The sequence below is a fragment of the Myodes glareolus genome, chromosome X, assembly GCF_982192425.1.
Source record: "Myodes glareolus chromosome X, mMyoGla1.1, whole genome shotgun sequence".
NCBI classification, from domain to species: domain Eukaryota; kingdom Metazoa; phylum Chordata; class Mammalia; order Rodentia; family Cricetidae; genus Myodes; species Myodes glareolus.
The window spans coordinates 4825246-4847665 of NC_142053.1; the positions used below are offsets into that span (position 1 = coordinate 4825246).

The 22420-nt window shown below is 38.0% G+C and overlaps 1 protein-coding gene across 4 annotated transcripts in view; it reads right to left on the reverse strand.

The window, feature by feature from the left end:
• Nucleotides 1-22420, reverse strand: part of Mtm1 (myotubularin 1) — a 124632-nt gene that overhangs the window by 26273 nt on the left and 75939 nt on the right. For all 4 annotated transcript variants that reach the window (XM_048457577.2, XM_085684817.1, XM_085684819.2 and 1 more), the window contains 4 exons: nt 18716-18799; nt 16113-16262; nt 10990-11178; nt 4540-4725 (listed from right to left, as the gene is read on the reverse strand). In XM_048457577.2, coding sequence (XP_048313534.1) covers nt 4540-4725; nt 10990-11178; nt 16113-16262; nt 18716-18799 — 609 coding nt within the window. The remainder of the gene's footprint in view (nt 1-4539; nt 4726-10989; nt 11179-16112; nt 16263-18715; nt 18800-22420) is intronic.

A 22420-nucleotide genomic window follows, 5' to 3' on the forward strand; every position in this document is an offset into this window, starting at 1 on the left:
TACAGCAGTTTCTGAGTGCTTACCTCAGCTGTATTCTTTAAAATGGATTCCCCCATCACTCTGCTTTCTGGAAGGACTAGGGCAAGCCTGCTTTTTCAGCTGACTTTGTTATGAAGGCCTACTCTGAACTGAAAACATAGTATCTTAGAATATGATGTTTCCTTTTATACTTAACTTCTTCGACCATCTAGCTACCTTCTTAGGGGCTCTTTTCTCTTTCACAAGTTCTACAATGATGATCTGCATTAAAACTGTGCTATTTAAAAAATATATTTTAAATTTCAGCAACACAAAAAAAGCTGTGAAGGTACTGCAGAAGGTTCCAAGATACCTAACTCAGTTTCCCTTCTTAGCATCATTTCAAGGGATATTTTCCACAACTAAGAAACCTATATTGATACATTATTACTTACTAAGAAATTTATCTTTAAGTTTACTGCTTTAAAAGTCCAATTCTTTATTCACATTTCCTTAGAATTTTTTTAAAAAAATATTTATTTACTTTATGTGTATGGGTATTTTGCTTGTCTGTATATCTTTGTATAATGTGTTTACCTGCACACGCAGAGGCCAGAAGAGGACATCAGATTCCCTTACAACTGGATTTACAGAGAGTTGTGAGCCATCATATGGGTGATGGGAATCAAATTCAGGACCTCTGGAAGGGCAGCCTATGCTCTTAATCACTTAACCATCTCTCCTGCCCCACATCTCCTTAGTTCTTAACCTAATGGCCCTATTGTTTTCTAGAGTCCCATTCAGGATACTACAATATAGTTAGAGACCACAATTAATTGTTTTATAATTTATTTTATGAGGATGATATATTGAGAGAAATGAAAATTAGACAGGAAAAATAAAAAATACAATTCTTGTCAAGTCGGAAAGCATAATTTCACTAGAGAACAATATATCTTAATAATTCACCTGCTTAAAATATGCTTTTGGTTGGTGTGTTTATAAAACTATATGGTTTCCAAAAGTGATAGTCCACTAACATAGTTCCTAATACTTGTGATGTGGGAATCCCCTCTGTATGCTATAAATATGTCTTATTACCATTGGTTAATTTAAAACTCATTTAAAAATGTAATGTATAATTAAAAATTGCAGATTAATAGGTAGTCTTCTATAACTGTCAAACTTGTAATCATGATGGTTAGGTTTTCTAGATGTACAGAGATATATTTCAGATGGACAGTCATTCTTTGAATCTTTCAAAGACGTACAGAAGAAGGCATTTAAAATCCTATAAGAACTTAGGCTTTTCTTGACAATGAGACATGTCTACTTCTGGCAGCACCGATTACTTTAAGAGGATGATGGACACTGAAGAAACTCCTTGTGGAGTTTGCTGTCATTGTGGCAAGATTAGCCATTTGGGCAAGAAACTGCTCTTGCCTAGACTATTTGATGGTATGCTGTATGAACTGGATAAGTGACTGCTAAACTTTCCAAAAGATGGGATGGTTCTTTAGGCTTCCTGCTTCATGAAAGAGTCTGCCAGTAAAGGAGTAAGTCACAAAACAAAACAATCCCACACCAATTTGGAATTATGATTAATAAAAGGGTTATTTATTTAAAAGGAAAAAAATTTACAGATCTCCATCCTAGACAACGGCCTCCTGTACGACCAGGAAAAGCATCTGATAGCCAGAAGCGGAATTCGAAGCAAGAAAGCAAGAGAGAGAGGGCTGCCACTGCTTATTTTTAAAGTGAAAGACACCACACCCCAGTGGACTGGTATCTCAAAGGCTATTGGCTGAAGGAGCAAAAGTAGCTCCCGCAGCACCTCCCCCTTTTGTTTAAGTAAGAGAGTTCTAAACCTACTACAAAATTATATACAATAAGAACAAATACCCTATTTTAACTATCTTAAGTATTGTATAATAAATATCTTGGCCAAGTCATGAGAGGAAAGTAGCTACATTTATCTAGTCTTCAACCCCATTGAAGATCTAAGAAGGGAAATAGTATTACCTGAATAATTAGGAAGTACAATCAAACAACTTTTAAAATATGCAACAAATCACAGAGACAACTGGCTACCTGGGCAATCACCCAAAGTCACATTTGTAGCATTGAAACAAACAACTTTGGCTAAGGCCTACAATAATTGACAGATTATTTTTAAAGGCAAGAAATATTTCAAAACTGTCTTACCCTGTCTTGGCAAGATTTGACAGTTTTGTTTATCCATTTTCAGATACTATGTATCTTGTCAGTAGTTGAGGTATGGGCAGTTCCTTGCCCAGAGGCGGGTTTTGCCAAGAAGAAGACAAGCTCCAAGTGGAGTGTCTTTGGTGTTCAACAATCTCTCGGGAATAGATAGATGTTGTCAGGAGTGATTGTGTCTCACTTACCACAGAACTATAAATTAGCTTAAAAGTCATTTTCTACAGCTCTTTGAAGAGGTTGAAGATTATTATATAGAATATAATCTCTATGTATCTAAAGAACCTGATTAGTCTAACTATAAATATGACAAACATAGATGACTATTGATCTACAATTCTTAATACCTATCTAATTTAAAGACTAAGAATAAATAACTGCAATAAATGAGGACAATGATCTCCAAATGTAAACAATGTATATCATTACACAAACAATATGTAAGTATCTTAATCAGAGGTAGAAATGTATCAATACATAAACAATATATAAGTATCTTAATCAGAGGTAGAAATGTATACTGCAATATGGTAAATATATATATCAATACATAAAAATGTTTTAAGCAGAGGTAGAAGCACGCATGCATACGATATTCAATATAATTTAACTTTGTATCATATACAAAAATATATGCCAATGCAATTATCGATAAACAATAACTCACAAATACCAATCTATTATCTCATCATCCAGTTTTTCCTCTTAATTAATTAATTAATTTTTTATGAAGATCCCTGAGCTTATAAAATTAATCCCCCAACCCTCAACCATATACTAATTATAATCAACCCCTAAATAATGTCCCTAAACCCAAGTAGCTCCCACAGCATGCCAGACATTCTGCAGGACATTAAAATGACTGACAAACTACTAATATAGGCAGAACAGATCTTCAAATTTCCTGCTTCACTGAAAAGTCTGCTGGATACTATGGGCCTGTAGGCTAAAGATGGGTGCCCCAATGTTACAGAAGAACTTTAGGTGACTGTCCAGGCAGCGAGATGTCTGTCAATTCTAGTTTTGGAAGTTACTTACAATGAGCTTCCTGTAAACTTAGGTAATATTATATCCTTCTGTGGTCTTTGACAGAGTTAAATGCTACATATAATTAAACTTTTCCTTAGTTCTGATAAAAGATAATTAGATACAAAACTTTAGACTCATAAAAATAAATAGATGATAGAGTATTTTCCTTAATTTGTCAAATGTAAATGGATTAAATATTCTAACTGTACTTCTTGCTTGGTAACTCTTTTGTCATATGTAATTTTACTATGTTAAAGTTAAAACCTTCTTTTTTAACTAGATAGAAAAGGGGAGATGATGTGGGATTCTCCTCAGTATACTGTGAATATGTTTTATTACCACTGCTTAATGAATAGAACTGTTTGGGCCAATGGCTTAGCAGAGCAAAGCCAGGTGGGAAATATGTATATTTATACATACATACATACATACATACAGATAGAGAGAGAGAGAGAGAGAGAGAGAGAGAGAGAGAGAGAGAGAGAGAAAGAGAGAGAGAGAGTAGGTGGATTCAAGGAGAAGCCATGTAGCTGATGAAGGAGAAGGGCATGCCGGAACCTTACTCGTAGGCCACAGCCTAGTGGTGATACACAGATTGATAAAAATAGGTTAATTTAAGATGTAGTAGCTAGGTAGGAATATGTGAGAGTCATTGGCCAAAGTGTTGTAACTAATATAGTTTCTGTGTGATTATTTGAGACTGAGTGGCCAAGAAATGATGTCTACATACTTGTGCTTTGAAAAGAGTTTTTATGCTTCTAACAGGACAAACAATTGAATATAATCAAAATGCAAAACCTATTCTTTAAAATTAATCATTAGCTGGGCAATAGTGCATGCCTTTAACTTCAGCACTCAGGAGGCAGATGCAGGTGGATCTCTGTGATTTTGAGGCCAGTTTGGTCTATAGAGTGAGTTCAGGACAGCCAAAGCTACACAGAGAAACCTTGTCTTGAAAACCACCCCCCCCCAAAAAATAAAAAAGTTATTAATAAATTGTTAAAATGAAAACAACAACAAAAAAAGCACCTCTGTCTTGGTCTATGAATGATACCCCTAATAAAAGAAGGATAGTAAATGGGCTATTTGTAAATAAACCTAAATGAGACTATTTACTACTGACAAGATTGTTAGCGAAAGCTCTATAGACTTTAAACATAAGACAGAACAATGTGAAATCTTCAATTCATGCAAGCAAATTATAAAAAAACATCAAGAATCTTCTACTGCAGTTTCTCTTTCCTTATGTAATTTTTGAATATTTGAAGAAAAATTTCATTTTCTTCAAAATAAGTACTCGTTTATAGGTGCAAATATTTTTCAAAGTATACTTGCCTTGATATGTTCTAACCAATGAGTAGACTCCAAACTGGACAACCAATGAGATTCTTCAATGTTGGGATAAACAATGTCTTTCACTTTTTTTAAAGATTCACGCATAACGTGAATATTATGAATGTCTAAGAAAGAAAGTTCGGCGTTATGATATGCATCATCACTTTCATATCCTCCTCCTGTTGCCTAAGAAACAATAAGTTTATAATCAGTTAGGTTTTCTATTTTATTAGTACCTTAGCCAAAATATCTCATAAATTATTTACTTTCAAAATTTTAATTCAAACCCCTCTAATTTAAATAGTTAATGTGATTTTTTTACTTCCTATGCAGTACAAAGCCTCAACAACCTGTGTCATACTTTGACTTAGAGAAAAATACGGAATGCTGGCAATTTCTTAAGGCGGGGGGGAACTGAATTCATCAGACAGTATTATTGGTTCTTCTAGATCTGGAAAAGCAAGAACAGGTTCTGAAAAGTCCTACTCCATCAATTTTGCTGATATCATTGTATTGTTTGGGGAAGGGGTAGCCATACTAATGCAATAGCAGGCACTCCAACATTGTAAGCATTCTCATAGGCTACAATGTATTAGGGGAAATCAACTTTTGTAGCCAGACACAAGCCAAACAGCTCACCTTTACTCTTTCCTCACCACATGATCTGGTGCCAAACACTACCCTTGAAGCACCAGTGTCTTGTCCTGTAAAGCAGGGTTTACTCCCTAGGTATAACGGGTTAAAAAGAGCCAGACTCCTTTACAATGGTTAATAGAAGTCACCTTTTGATGAGGCTCTATGTTGCTGTGCTTTGTAATTTTACCTCTTACAGGAATGCTACAAGACAGATGTTAGTGTCCACAATTTGCACTCTGGGAAGTAGAAACTAAGAGGTTTACTTATTCCAAAGACATGCATAAATAGAATTTAAGTCTGCTTTGATTTCAACATATAAACCATTTTCACTATATCCCAACTATCTTTCTACTATAAAAACATCAAGCTACACATAGTGGGTCCATAAGAGTCTAAGAGGGACAAGATGGCTACCACCTACTATATGAAGCACAAAGTTTCATTGTTGTTGTTTTCGTGGTACTACATACTAAACTCAATGCCTTGTATATGCCAGGCAATTGTTCTACTATGAACTACTGAGTTCATTTGTACTAAGTGAAGTACACTTGCCATGGTGAACTTCAGTTAATCACCACAACATTGTGAAAAGTATTCTTTTCCACAATAATGAAAAGAGACATTATGAATTTGCTTAGGAATGTGGCTGTACTTTCCTTAAAGGATTTTGAAATGTCACGCGATAGGTAAATTTGGGCCCTTTAAGAAAACCTGAACGAAAGGCAGTAGCCAATGACATCTTGAATTTTGCATGCAAATGGATGGAAATAGAAAACACTATCCTGAGTGAGATAACCCAGACCCAAAAAGATGAATATGGAATGTACTCACTCATTTGTGGACTCTAGCCATAAACAAAAGACATTAAGCCTATAGTTCACAAGCCTAGAGAAGCCAAATAACAAGGCGAACCCAATGAAAAACATATATAGATCCTCCTGGAAATTGGAAGCAAACAAGATTGCTGGGCAAGAGTTGGGAGCATGGGGGTGGGGGTAGGGGTGGAGGTGAGGTTGGGGGAAGGAGAGACGGGAGAGAGAAGGGAGAAGGGAAAGACTGGCGAGAGCTTGAGGGAGTGGGAGGGTGGAGATGGAGGAAGGGCAGATAAAGGATCAGGGAAGAAGATATCTAATCTACACTAAGGGAGCCGTTCTAGGGTTGGCAATAGTCTTGGCTCTAGAGGGGATCCCAGGTGTCCACGGGGCTGTCCCCAGCTAGGTCCTTGGACAGCAGAGGAGAGGGTGCCTGAACTGGCCTTGCCCCACTATCACACTGATGATTATCTCGAATATCACCATAGAATCTTCAGGCAAGGGATGGAGATAGAGACAGAGACCCTCATCAGAGCAATGGACTTAGCTCCCAAGGTTCAGTTGAAGAACAGGAGGAGGGAGAAGATGAGCAAGGAAGTCAGGATGGTGAGGGGAAGGTCCACTCACTGAGACAGTGTGCCTGATCTAATGGGAGCTCACCAAATCCAGCTGGACCAGGACTAATGAGCATGTGATCAAACCAGACTCTCTGAATGTGGCTGACAATGGGGGCTGACTGAGAAGCCATTGATAATGGCACTGGGACCTGTTTCGACTGCATGTACTGGCCTTTTGGGACCCTAGTCTATTTGGATTCACAGCTTCCTAGGCCTGGATGGAGGGGGGAGGGCCTTGGACTTCCCACAGGGCAGGTACCCTCTCTCTTAAGAAGGGAGGGGGAGGGAGGAGGGGGAGCGGGAGGGGAATGGGAGGAGGGGAGAAAGTGTAAATTTTTGAATGGAAAAATTAAAAAAAAGAGAATGTCAATTTTCAGTTTTCTTCAGGGATGTGACCCATGAAAAGCTATCCATACCCCATGACATAACACTAAAACATTCACACACACTGCCAAAACTGAATGGAATCAGCTAGAAAAATAAAACACACACACTTGGAAGAAAATAATTGGGTAGCTGGGGAATTAACTAGAGCAGAGAGAATGAGATATGGACTTCATGAAAATACATTATATGTATGTACAAACCTCTCAAGCAATAATAAAATATTCTAAAATAAAATAAATTAATATTGTAAAAAGAAAAGAAAAGAAAACCTGAAAGAGATGTGAGCTTTTTAAGAAGTACTAACTTTAGACTGCCTGTAGGAGGAGCACAGGGAAGCAGGCGGGACTGGAGAGGATGCAAATGTGTCATGCCTACAATAGCCCTCTTTTTCTGCATATCAGTGTTAGGAAGATAAGCCAGTAGCTAGAGCTGGAAAAGCTAAGCAAGCTGGGCCCCATGCCTCAGGCTTACTGAGTTAGGGGAAATCTCACAGAAAAAGGAAGGATATCACCTGAACTTCACACCTAAAAACCTATGTGTCAGGCCCAAGGCCTCAGTCTCCAAACACTCTAGGAGGACAAAACATATTCAGGCATGAATGCTTCTTTTAAGCTTCATTTACAGAACATCAGCAATAAGTTAATGGGAAATGATCCCTTTGTTGTTGATTTTTTTGGTTTTTCAAGACAGGGTTTCTCTGTGCAGCCCTGGCTATCTTGGAATTCACTCTGTAGATCAGGCTGGTCTCAAATTCAGAGGTTTGCCTGCTTATGCTTCACGAGTGCTCAAATTAAAGGCATGTGCCACAATTGCCTGGCTGATTGTTCTAATGACAGCATCTCACACTATACCACAGGCCTGCCTAGAACTCACTTATCTAGCATAGGCTGGCCTCAAACTCTTTGCAATCCTCCTGCCTTAACATTCCAAGTGCTGACGTAATAGGTGTGAGCCACCACACCCACTTTCTATTTTTCCCTTTTTAGTCATTGATTTGTTTCTAATGTGAGTGTCAGATCTCCTGGAACTGGAGTTACAGACAGCTGCGGGCTCTGGGACCCAACTCAGTTTCTCTGACAGCACAGTACGTGCTCCTAGCCACTAAGCCACCTCTCCAGCCCCTATTTGCCATTTAAAAAAGAGCTTTTTGTTAATAAATCAGTAGACGAATGTTATCACCTCCCTCTCTTTCTAGCTGTCCACACCTTGTGGAAGAAGGCCAGAGTTACTGGCATCTGCCTGGCAGTCCTTCTGCAAACTGCAGGCACAGACCTGGCAAGTAAGAGTTGGGTTATTTTAGCTAGCTCTGCAAGCTTACATATAATGCAATGACATGTTCACCCTCCCGTAGACAGAGGGCCTGCACCTCTGCATGTGTGGCTGTTACATAATTATGGGGATTTTCAGAGATGCTTGACACTGAAGTTCCTTTCATAAATAACTGAGCATGATGTGTAAAAAAAGCAAAAGGAAAAATAACATGTTTTAGTCATTGCCAAAGTTTCTGGCAAAACCAGACATTAACACAGCCCTACTTTAATTCAGCACAGTGCTCTGCCCCAAAATAGAAACCGTGTGGTGCTAGACCTTCCCAACCCTGGGCTTTGTTTAATTGAAAATGATGTGATGTTGCCGATTACATCTAAATATCCACAAGGGAGGAGCAATTATTAGGGACCAAGAAAACAGAAGTCAGCAAGGGTAAAAATCAATTAGTCAAGCACAGACTGAGTTCCCGAAAGTTCAAATTCTCCATCTCTGATTACCTTTGAAGTCTTCCCTTTGGTTTTTCTTTCTTCAACAAAAGTGAACAACCTAAATTATCTAGAATATTATAAAGTGCCAAGGGCCTGTTGCTATGGATATAGACAACTAGTGAAAAGACAGAGCTGGGAGGAGAGGTTTTAAGAATGACCCAGAGTGCTTTAAGGTTTAGGTGTTCTAGTTTTTTTCCTTAATATTTTCCCTCTTTTCATTCCTAAGAGGACTAGAAACAGAGGGTTATTTCTCCTGTATTAAAAAGGCATTTAAGAATTCTGTTGCTATAATGAGCTTTAGAGTTTAATATAACTAAGGTATTCATCTCACACACTTTAATATTTTAAAATATTCTTTCTAAATACTTTATTTTAATGTTACATTATATCTATTTCAGGCTAAATAAGTACATGGAAATATTGTAGTTTATACATGTGATTACCCTGAATTATATATGAAGGATAATGGGATTCACAATATATAAAATTAAGGATAATTCGAGAAGATATTGAGATTTAATTTCCTAAATCCTTTACTTATAATTCCTAATTGACTTACCAATTCAACTTCATGACTGTTTTACATAGAAGTTTGAAATTATTTCTACATAAACTCCAACTGTGTTAACAAATATCTCATCTAAAGCAAACATGAGGCCAGGGCAGGCGGTCCAGGATTAAATATGTAGGACAGCTGAGGCACAGACAGAGCAGAGCCGAGCGCCCCCACCCCCCACTCACAGTCTAACACACCCTAGGGGAAAAAGGCTTCATGCACATTCCATTTCAGAAATTGCTGCATCTATCTGGGCTGCTCAAGGACTTGTTTTGCTTTCAGGTTCTTATGATGGGTTCTGAATAATTGAAGATGTCAGATAAATGACCTTGGGATGAGTAAAGCATTAAAGATGATGAAATTTAAGTCTACAGCTAAAGAGAATAAATCTGAAAGACAGAATGTGGAAGTGAGCACTTGGACAGGCTTACCTGTGAGCATTTGTTAACAACACAGGTAAAGATGGGAGACTCAAAACCACAAAACCAGAAACAAGGCAAGCTAGTTTAATTTTGGTATTTGAGAGGCTGAGGCTGGAGGATTATCATAAATTCTAGCCAGACTAGACTAAACAGTGAGACCCCCACATAAACCAACCAACCAACCAACCAACCAACCAACCAACCAACCAACCAACCAACCAATCAAACAAACAAAAACACAAGTAAGCCATTAAAAGGCAAACAATTCCTTTTCCCAAAGCCCCTGAAGCAAGGTAGGCCTGTCATCACTTAGAAAGGGCATAGAGCTTCTTTTTACAACAGCTTCTGGGGAACACCATACAGTCACTGATGCTTGCAGTAATGACCCTAATCCACTTGAAGTATATTTCACTAACTCTGTTTCAAAAGGCAAAAAGTGAATTAAGATTTCTATTTTGAAAAACTCAACTTCTGTGTTGGTGATTATAAAATTCATACACGGACCTATTCATTTCTTCAACTATCTTATATAAATGATAGTTTATGGGTACTGATGGTATGTATACACAAGGAAGTCTTCAGATGAAATTATAAATTTCAGATTTTAATAATAGTAGCTTCCCACAATTCCTGAAGATATCTCACAAGTTCACACAATGAGTAGCTAAAGCCACAAGGGATTCAAAGACTACTTTTGCATGAGACTCTAGACAAAGTCACTTTCATTACAGTTCTAGACATGCCGTTTAAGGAAGGCTTGCTTTGGCTTGTATTGGCTTGTTCATTTTGTGTTTTTTAGCTGTTTGCTTGTTTTCAACAGGATCTCAATGTTTAGTCCTGGCTGGCTTGGAAATCATGGCAACCCTCCAGCCTTAGCCTCTCAAGTACTAAGATTATAGGCTTACACTACCTAGGATCCTCCTGTCTCCTTGGTGCTAGGATTATGGGTGTTATAGGTATATATGACTAGGCTTAATATTCATAATATTTCTTTTGTTATTGTTCATTCATTCACTTTTTTGGAGACAGAGTCTAATGTAAGTCAAGTTAGCCTAGAACTCATTATGCAGCTGAGGATGTTCTGATTTACCTGCCTCTACCTTCCCAGTGCTGGAATTACAGTTATGTGCCCAGTGAGAACGTGACTTAAAAAAAATTACATAAAAATTCAAAGTAAATCCACATATTGATACATTATGGGAAAGCCATTCATGGAAAACACTGCAGATCATATTAAGTTAGGTGTCCATTGACTGCACTCACCTTGTTGGCCACTGCATTTACACTGGGCCGTGCATCATAAATCGTGAGCTTAGAAAGCTGTCTGTTAGTTTCCCTGATCACATCCAGATATTTTTCGTCATCTTTGTTTCTTTTACCACTCATACCGACCAGAGGCTGACTGCAGCGCATAATGACCATCTTGTTTTCTGGATGAATCCACGACAGTACCTATGGTTAGTTCAGAAAGTTTAATCTAGTGAGTCTCCAGAAGTCATTAGAACTGACAATCATGAAACAGCATACTTGCTCACTAGTCATTTTAACTGTGTATGGCATCAGAACACACACATTTAACACAACTTCTCAGAAACAATCAGAACAGTCAGTTTTACCAGCCTTTCTTTTAAAATTAACATTATAAATTGAAGGTTGCCACATAAAGCTGAATTATTGAAAGGATGTATAAACCAATTTCTGGCACTGGAATTTGGTAGTTTGTGCTGTCCTTATTATCATATGAAAACAACTTAAACAATAAGTGAAGGGTAAAGGCAATCACTGTATTACCCATGGAGGTAACTTATGTCTACCAGTCCTTTCCAACAGTCCCGATCTTAGAATGCAACAAAGGAGGAAGAAAAACCAAGGGAAGCAAAGAAGGATTTGGGTGGCCAGGAGAGCTACCACTCTCCACTGTGAAGTCTGGATCCCAATGCCTAAAAAGGCATATGTGGCCACCCTCAGAGTCAGTCTTCAATTGATTGGCAAGCCTAGACCATGTGATGCTAGGCTTCTCAGCCCACTCAAAGCATATGAAAGCTTGCACATAAATAGTAGCTGATAACATAATGTCTTGAAAAGTACTGAGCTGGATACTGCAGGTACTTCTGAAGATGTGGGGGAGGCCTAATTTTCATTTTCATTTTCCTTAGTTTCCTTACAGTCAGATAGTGGACAATAGTTCTTAACTGATACTTCAAAATGGCTCAAATGCTTCCAAAACAAAGCAATGATAACTATCTGAGGTGATGGATATACCAGTTAGCTTGATCTGGTCAGTACATATTATACATATTATATATAGCTTGAGTTAGTCACTACATATTTTATATACACACATATATTTGCATATATATTTGTATATATATATGTATACTGTTATAGTACACTGAGTCCTATAAATATGCATAATTACAGCAGTGTGGCACTGAAAAATCAAATGTGAATGTCTATGAATATGAAGGATATGCAGAGAGCAATCAGCTCTCCTGTGGTGCTACCCTCAGGCACTGAACTTATGACCCTCCCTGGTCAGATGGAGAGAATAATAATGACCTCAGATGACTTCTGGGAGGACAAAAGAAGAATGTCCATAAAGTATGCAATAAATGTGAGCTCACATTAGCTTCTAGAGGCAGGGTCCAGAGCCAGCAAAATCAGTTCCAAAAATGAGGAAACACAGACACAGATGAAACAACAAAATTATTTGGGTTCACTTAATATAAGATCAAATATTCTGATGACTTTGAAGTTATTCCTCTATAATGGCAAATAACACATAGATGCTTAACAATACAGTTTTATTATGATGCTGCAAGTTTCTCACTTCTGAAAATTGTCACATTATGTTTGTTCCCATGCTAAAGACCAGGCCATGCCAAGGAGGCTCAGACTTTAGGAAGCCCTGGGAAATTCATTGGTCTACCTTAAAACTCCATCTTCTATCACACAGCATGGGTCTCAGATCTGCCCACTGGTATGGGAGGTCCTTCTGTATATGTGCTTTTTTTATTGGTTAATGAAGAAAGAAATTGCTTTGAGCCTATAGCAGGGCAGAACAGAGCAAGGCAGGGAAAACTAAACTGAATGCTGAGAGAAAGAAGGCAGAGTCCATGTGGCTGGGAACAGAACCTTGCCAGTAAGCCACAGTCATGTGGTGATACATAGATTAATAGAAATGGGTAATTAAGTTGTAAGAGCTAGCCAGTAAGAAGCTAGAGCTAATGGGCCAAGCAGTGATTTAATTAGTAAAGACTTCTGTGTGATTATTTCAGGGTTGAGTAGCCAGGAACAAACAAGTGGCCTCCACCTACAACAGCCCACCGACTTCCTATGGCCTGTATAAGACTGTGTTTGTGTGAATCCTGTCATGGGTGTACTCATGAGGTCCACTGAGGATTTATAGGCAGTCTACAGGAGCTAAGGGACAGTGGCTCATTCTGGATTTACTTTTTGTGCATGTATGTTTTACCTGCATGTATGTCTGTGTACTACACACGTGTCTGGTTCCTTCAGAGGTCACAAGGCCCCATGGGGTACCTGATGCCATGGAAATGAAGTTAGAGATTCATGTGAGCCACCATAGAGTTGCTGAGATCAAAGCCTGGTCTACTGTCAAGAGTAGCTTGAGAATTTTTTTTTTGGTTTTTTGAGACAGGGTTTCTCTGTAGCTTTGGAGCCTGTTCTAGAACTAGATTTGTAGACCAAGCAGGCTTTGAACTCACAGAGATCTGCCTGCCTCTGCCTCCTGAGTGCTGGGATTAAAGGTGTGTTGCCACCACTGCCCAGCTGTAGCTTGAACTTTTAACCACTGAGCCATCTCTCCAGCTCCCTGGCTACCTTTGAAAATTATATTTGATGTAGAAATGATTGGGTAAAAATTGTGATAGTACTTTATTTTATTTTAAATTATCTATTCTATTACTATTAAAATTAATATCAAGAAGCCATTGATAATTTAAAATGTGGTCACTAAAAGAAGTTTATCACAGCATTATTTATTTACCTTTTGCTTTTAGAAATTTTAATATTTATTTATTTATATTGTGGTGGGGCATGTGAGTGGGTGCACACATAGCACAGAGCATGTGCACAGGTCAGAGAATAAATTAAGGGCGTTTTCTTCTTCTACCATGTTGGTACCACAGATCAAACTCAGGCTGTCAGGCATTACAGCAAATGTCTTTATTCAGTTAACAATCCCCCTGGCCCATAGCATTGTTTTTTAAGAATGAAATGTCCAAGGGGACCTAGAAATTTTACAACAGAAACTGATTTAAATCATTGCACATGTAGACACTAATGTAAGAGCTGGTCATGAAAAGTTAAGGATAAGATATATTGCAGGACCCAGGCAGTGGTGGTGCATGCTTTTAATCCCAGCACTCAGCAGGCAGGGACAGGTGGATCTCTTAAGTTTAAGGCCAGCCTGGTCTACAGAGTGAGCTCCAGGACAGCCAGAGCAGTTACATAGAGAAACCCTGTCTCAAAAAATCCAAAATAAATAAATAAGTAAACAAATAGAAGATATTTTACTAGGGAAGAAAAGTAGTCTGGCATCCAAATTAAAGGATAGTTCAGTGCTAGTTCTCAGTAAGTGGCAGGGTAGTTTTTGCTTACCAGTATTTTCTAAATATCTCAAATGAATATATATCACTTATCCATTAACAGCATCTATAAAATTAAGACAAGTCTGTTTGTTTGAGAAAAGGAACACACATCCATTAACATAAATATAATGCAAGTGTATGAGTTCACTAACCAATGGTATTTTATTATAATGTGTATCTGATTTGTGTTTAAGTAGTTTTTAGCAATTATTTTTGTATTTTTATGTTTGTTGTTAAAGGACTACATAATACTTGTGTTACCCATAATGGGCATATCCATTTTCTGGGCAAATATTCTGAGACCTATTGTCAAGAGTCACACAATCAGAACATATTCTAGAAACAACATATTACCAGGCTTATAATACATAACGGATCACTATAAAAATAAATATAATGGCTTGGCCTTAATATTTTTTTTAAGGAAAATAAGTAAGTAATCACACAAAGAGAAAAACAACATGTTCATTGTTTTTCCTACACTGCACTCTCACTCATGAAGAGCAACAGGGACTACAGGATCATGATGGTAGACTGAGATCAATGGCTTAGGCCCAACTGTCTCATTGTTTGTCCTGTCCCATATGCCATGAAAAACACAGACATACATACAGACAGACAGACATAATCTTTTACACAGCAGATGTACAATGAAGGCTAGATAGATAGTAGAACAAACCCATACATACTAGCCCAGTTCTCCATTTCTGGTACAGGCAAAGCACATACCAAAAAAACAAGTGTCTGGTGTCACAGTAGTATAGTCTGCTTTTCTAGTACAGAAAAACACATCCAAGTGGAATATAAGAAGACAGAACTTTTAACTTTAGCTTCACATTCTAACAAAATGAGTTAAAGAACATACTTTCAAGTCCAATTTGATCAGGAAAATATGAAAAGACATTAATCAGAGAAGCAAGAGAATTTAAAAATTAAAACTCCTCATAGGCTGACAATATATGAAGTTTTCCCAAAAAATATCCTTTTAAGGACAAGAATGTCTACACTTAGAAGTCAAAGGCAAGGTGACATTAAATCTTAATTTCTTCAACCATTGTTTTTTTTTAAATCTACTAATTCGAAACAAAACCCAATGTACTTATTATGACAGCTCTTGAAAATTAACAGGGGAAGAAAAAACAATCTCTAAATTTTTAGTCGATAAAATTTATGCACCTAGTAGAAAGTATGACATGTCCATAAATATTTAAGGACTGAAAAAGAGCTTTGTGAGCTAGGTTCAGTGACATGGTAGCATAATGTCTGGAATAATCTGTACTTGACTCCAGTTTGTTAAGGGGATGGAGGCAGCCTGCAAACAGGATGCAGGTAAGCACATCCTGGAGGCGGCATAAAAGCCTGCACTAACACACATTCTAATATTCGGGTCTTTTCGTTGCTGCACACTTTACCCAACGTTTAGCACTAGCCTGCATCTTGTGCCATAATGATGAAAATGATGTGCCATAGTGATGACAATAACCACAAGCCTGACCTTTCTTCCCTACATCATGAAGTTAAAGTCGACCATTCTCTCTGGTATTCTCCTTTCGAGCTCTTTCCCTGCCTTCCTTCTACAGCCTGGATTCAAGGCTCTTAGAAGGCAGGTGTTCGCTCTTCTCCCATTTCACAAGGTACTACACTTGCAGTAGGAACTTGATAATTACTTCTCATAATGAAACTCGGGAACAAAAATGCTCTGTGAAATACAGGACTACAGTTCTCATGAAAAGAAAAGGCATTCTCTAGGGGGAAATGTGACATGGTACTCACAGGAATCCGATTCCGGGATCTAAAAGTTGCAATTTTCTTGAGGTCATCATCTGAGGTCCGATAAGGAACCACCAAAAGAGCGGGGTATGTGTCACAGAGTTCATAGCACTTATTAATAAAAGTTATCCTCCAATGGTGATTGGGCAGCCCCTGCAGGACAAAAGAGAATGTAAGTCAGCATGAAATGACTTTATCTCTGCAACATCTGGCCTCTTTCTTCCTTCTAACATTATGTGTGCATGCCTCTTTGACCATAGAGTGATTGGCAGCTTACCTATTTACAATAAGGATGTCAAATCAATAATCCAGACAGTATGAGAACATGGACAAAACACTGGTCATTTCCAGAAACTGAACTATCTCTCATAACTATAGGTTCTATGGAATTTTCAGTCTTCCTTTATTTCAAGTAGACATATTCTTTATTCCTTGTGCAATACAGATGAGCCTATTTCATCTCCTAGCCATGCACCCCTCCCCTTCCATTCCAAAGGAAAGTGTCATGGGCAGTGTTAACCTATGTCTACGTGAGGGTAGCAACTTCCTCTCCCTGCTCCAAACAAGAGAGAATGATGCAGTCTGCTCCCAAGTGGAAAGAGGGTAAGACCATGAGAAAAAGCTCTGGGGGGGAGGGTAAGGAAACCCCTCTGGGAAAGCTCATTTCGCCACCTCCAATAAGTTGTTTAAATCAAGAGGCTAGAGACCCACGATCACTTGGTAACTTGTGTGAAGAGTGAAGTCAGTAGTATTTTAAGCAGACTGCTAATACGATAGGGAGACACAGACATCACCCCCACATCCACTATGAACAATAACCAGAGGTGGTGGAATATTCTCTCCCCATACTCACAAATGCACAAGTACACACATGAACATGAGCTAGGTGGGTATTTGCTTTGGGGACAGACATTGTACCTGTTCTTTAGGTCTGGCCCTATGTAGCACGACCAAACAGATGTTGAGTCTGATGCTGAGTCCAATTAGAGAGTTTTAAGTCCCATCAGAAAGTTACAAGAAAAAAAAGATTGAATATAATGGCAGTCTATAACAAAATACCTTCAGAAATTCATCTATGCATGCAATTCTTAAAAAAACAGATTTTTTTTTTTTGGGTTTCAAGCTAGAAGCTCAAACTAAAGGAAAGTCTTACTATTGTCAACTAAAGACAAATAAGGTAAAAGAGTTTCCTAATAATATCAGAGAGATTTGTTTCTAAAGCATGAACAATATTCTAATGGTCTTTCTCCCATCTCAGTAGTCAGTCTAGAAGAGAAGCCATGAAAAGGAGAGCTACACACCCTTTGAAAACTCAGTAGACTAAAGCCGAGTCACAGGTTCCCTGCTAACTGTATTCTAGAGCAAAATCTCCCTTCTTTGACCCCAGGGTATAACACCTGCTGATGAAGGTGCGAGCCACTGACCAAAACTGAAAATGGAAGTCAACCAGGGTCACAGTGGTCAAGTGGTGGCTGGGAAGTTCTTCACAAGCTTAGGGTTCTGGAATAGCACTTTGTGTTCACTTGCTTTTCATACAAAGCAACTGGCCTTAATTTGATTTTTGAAAGCTCATTTCATAACATTTCCAAATTATTTTAGGAGCCTCATAGAAGACATATGAAAAATTCCATTGCAAAACTTGTAGCTGTACCACAGAATTGGTTATATTAGAGGTCAAATTGTGGTTTTGTTACATAATATGCTTGTTTGTGACATTCTTTACGAAAGTTCTAGAAGACATTTTCCCTTAGTCTGTGCAGGGTATGCATGACATGTGCATGCACATGACACACCTGTACATACCACTGTTTATATTTGTATGTACACATGCAAAAGCCAAATGCTGATGTCAGCTCCTTTTATGTATTCTTCTCTAGCTTATCTTTTTAAACAGGAACCTTGCTGAACTTGGAGCTCAATGATTGGCTAGACTGGCTCAGGCCAGAGAGCCCCTAAATTCTTCCTGGATCTTCTTCCAGTGCTGGGATTACAGGTGTAGGCTGCCACATTTAGCTTTCTCCATGGGTTCTAGGATCCAAGCTCAGGTTGTCATGCTTCAAACACTTTACTTATGGAGTCATTTCCCTAGCCCAAAGTTCATGTTCTTATTATAATAAATGAACATAAATGCAGATGACATTTATATGAGAATATATTAAAACTTTGTGGATATTATATATTAATTGTAAGACTAAATTTCTAACTCATTTGAATCTGTAATTCAGAACATATATAATTTAAATAAAAAGATAAGTAATATTTAAGCTTATACAAACACACACACACACACAGAGTAATGTATAGAACTTTGACTTTTCTAGACCTTAAGTATTTATTTAACTCATTTCATAAACACCACAAAATGGATGTTCCTCATCTAGGAAAGAAAGTAGAACCCAACCATTCAGCTTTCAATGCAGTTTCCAGAATTAGCTTGCTAGTTACCAAAGGAAAATAATGAACAATTATACAAAATGTGGATGATACCACAGACATATACACATATTAGGTAAGGCTGTTATTTATTCTGAGATGACCGACAATATCATATCCCTATGCATGTTTGCAATTCAACACACTCCAGACAACAGTATTAATCGACTTACCTGCCTTCTGTATTCTTCAACTGGATTATAAACAGTCCACCCATCTACATTAAACTTCTCTTCATTTAAAAATGCAAACAATGGCTAAAAAAGGCCAGAAACAAAGGAATTTAGAGTTCAGTGTGAAACAATAGTCTATTAATAGTTCATACTTTCATTTTCACAAAATAGATTTCAAAGATTTGCTAACCATGAAATTTCAACTCAACTTGAGACTTACAACAAATAAACAACTGTAGAATGTTCAGATCAGCCTTATATTAACTTTTATCTTCAGGAATAATTACTTTTGAAACCTCAATTTTCTATGGCAACAAATGTCACCTGTTTTTAAACACACACACACACACACACACACACACACACACACACACACCAAATTTCCAGACTAAAAAGTACCCATGAATTTTAAAAATTATTATCTACTGAGCACTTAAAAGTTAATACAAAAAAGAAGAAATCCAAGAATGATTATTAAATAGTATATCTGTTTCGAGAGTGTCATGACATGTTTATCTATTTAAAAAGAGACAGAACATTAAGAATCTTTTAATTAACTGCTCTTTGTGAATTCTGAATCAATGTTTTGGCCTCTGAAATAACAAGATTCTGATCTCTCAAGGCACTATTGATGAATTTCCTAACTTCAAATACCATCTGCCCTCCAGTGACCATTCCAGTCTTTGCTCTGGACATAGCTATCTAAGTGTCAACTCTGTAACACCCAGGTACCTCAAAGGCATAAGCTGGGAGTGAGGGTGACTCTAAGGCTAATACCACAAACAAAACCCTCGGCTTCATCTCAGCAGTCCAGTTCTTCCCAGTGTCTTCAGGTTAGTCAATGAGAACCCCACCCTCCTGGGTTACTGAGCCAAGTACTGTGCTGTCAGTCTCAGCACCAGCTGCCTACCCCTCTGCTTACCATGGTAAATCGGAATTATTTTCATTTTCAACTATATAGCTCTAATATCAGAGCAACAATGCTATAACATTAAGTTAGATCAAGTCATTACCCTGAGAAAATCATCCCATGCCTTCCCATTTGGCTCATGGCAAAAGTTGAAGTCTTTCTAATGGCCCACATGACTGTCTGCCATCTGGCCACTTCTAGATCCTCTATACATAGTTATTAAAACAGAGCTTGGTCCAGAGCAAATTATTTTGACTGAGTAACACAGTGAATACCTGAAGCCCCTGCAAATCCTGGAGATGCTGTGGCTAGAGGCTTGTCCAATAGGCATCTATCTCCCTATCCATTTTCTTCTGTTAAGTACTCTGAATGCCAGTGCCCCTTCCCCCACATTACATGGAATTTCTGGAAAAGTCTTTGCAGTAATAGTTTTATTAATTTTATTTTATTTTATTTCAGTAAAATCTGATCACCAACATGCTGGAACCCATTGTCTTCTTGATTTTTTCCAAGTATGCAACATACTCATTCACTCTCAAGTCTAACAGTGTCAGACCTAGGTGCCATATTACATACTGGGTAGCATGTATCTCACATATTAGCCATGGCATGGACCACCTAAGAAACTGATCAAGGCCCCAGCCTGATACTGAATAAATGCTTAAGTTTTCGGTGCCAGTGGGAAGAAGAAATGAGGTCTGTTAATGGATATTTATCTCAGACTTTGGCGAGAACAGCACTAACATGTGTAGTGGTCTTCTCTAGTCATAAGCAGAAAATCTGGAACACAACTAAGCAGTCTATTGGTGACATATCATCACTTTGAACACCTGACACCATCATGGTCAGTACCTGGGGTGGGTAAATCCTCACTATGCCTGAATGCTAGGCTCTGGGTAGGGTTGTAGATGGCAGATCATTTGAGAATTAAGGATGTATAGCTACACACTTTGGAAGAAAACAGTTTTTGACTTCTTGAAATAAGTTCCTGACTCCTGCATGACATTAGGGGCTTCACCTTTACTTCTCTGAATCTCTCTCATGAAGCACAAGTGAACATGAAACCACTTTCAATACAAATGCTATTTCTGAACCAATGGCTTAGATAAAGTTTCTCCTAGAGAAATCAAATGTAGGGATGTTCTTAATAGGCCAGTAGCACTTTCTAGATACATTACTATTTTTTAATCTTTGATAGCAACACTTGTTGCCTTGGGCATTCCTTGATGTATCTTACATGAATATTATTGCAAAATTTTCAGAAGATTAAAGGTATATGGTCAAAATTGCCACCATCTCTGTATTTCCCTTAACACCTTGGGCTAAAGAGAAATCAACATACAGGCAATAGTATTTTTTGTCATTAGTACAAAAACAAGACAAGACCTCCATCAGCTATCTATCAGATGGCCTTTCTCAAGACATTGCTTCTATAATGACACTTGACATTGTGAACTGCGTCACAGGAGTATCCAATCTGCAGCTAATCCATGAGTCGCACAATAGCTAGCAAAGAGGCTAACACATTGGTAGTCATCAGGTCTCGGTGTCAGGTCTCACTCTCCCTTGTGGAAGGCAGCAAAGAGCTCCTAGTTCACTCTGAAACTAGGAGCCACGCTCGCACCTCAAGTACTTTGGAAAAAAAAAACGTTTTAATCACATAATTGCTAAAATTTCTCTTCAGGAAGTAATATAAGCAACATGTGTGACGCTGTATCTGAGCCTGGGGTGGAAAACACTAGAAGCTTAAACCACTATTTTCACCGTTTCAACAAATTATCTTTTAATTATAGGGAAACATGTTTTAAAAAGCATTCCATAAATCATTTGGCTCAAGTGAAGCAACCATTCTAGAACAACAGATGCTTACAGTTTTCAAAGCAGAACGTACTGGGACTTTTTCTAGATGTTTTTGTTTTTTTCTTTAAAGATTTAGATAAGAGAAAGAAGCAAGAATCTTATAATGTAAGCTCACTGCTGCACAACATGAAGGCAAATAACTACAGAAAACAAAACAAGTATTAAGCAGAAAATCTAAGTTAACAAAATCCAAATCCATATACCAGTATATCACTAAAAAGTACAAAGTCCCCCACAAGGGGTAACTTATTACTAACTTAACTCAAGTTCTGTCTGAAAAACATTTTAACCTAAAGTTAATGGGTTACCTAACTTGAGATTTTCAGCTAGCATTTTATTTTCTATTTTAGACAATACATTTTAGAGTTTTGAGGTCATTAGCATTTCATTAGTGAATTGACATCCCCAAATATAACCTTGGTGGGTCTGGTTTTGCCTCTCCATCTGAGAAGTGATGCCTCATTCAGAGAACATAACCAGGTCTAGAGCACTTTCTAGTCCAAGCATCAAGCAAGCAGTGCCATTTGCTTAGTAGGTGAGGATGCCACCCACTCTGTAATTTGCCACATACCCAGGTGAGGATGATATCTACTCTTTTGACTGCTTAAGCACTGATTCAATTTCCTTGCCTATGGAAAACTCAAAAAGGATTCTGTCCTAACCTAGTTTTTGCCAGGAATTGGTGATGTGCTGTTTGTCAATATGCTCTTTGTAGCTTCCTCCTGGGGTATGGCTTTTCCCAACCAGGGTTCTTCCTTAGAACTGGGATATGTTTGGCAGGTTCCACTTCCAGACACTCGTGTCCCACCTTATATCTATAGGTCTTTAAGAGCTAACTTCCCTCCTGTCCTGGTTCTAGAAAGAAAGGTAGCCTCGAGCAGAACGCTTAAGAATCTGTACGTAGTCAAGTTATTTGAGCAATGGTTCTTATTCAA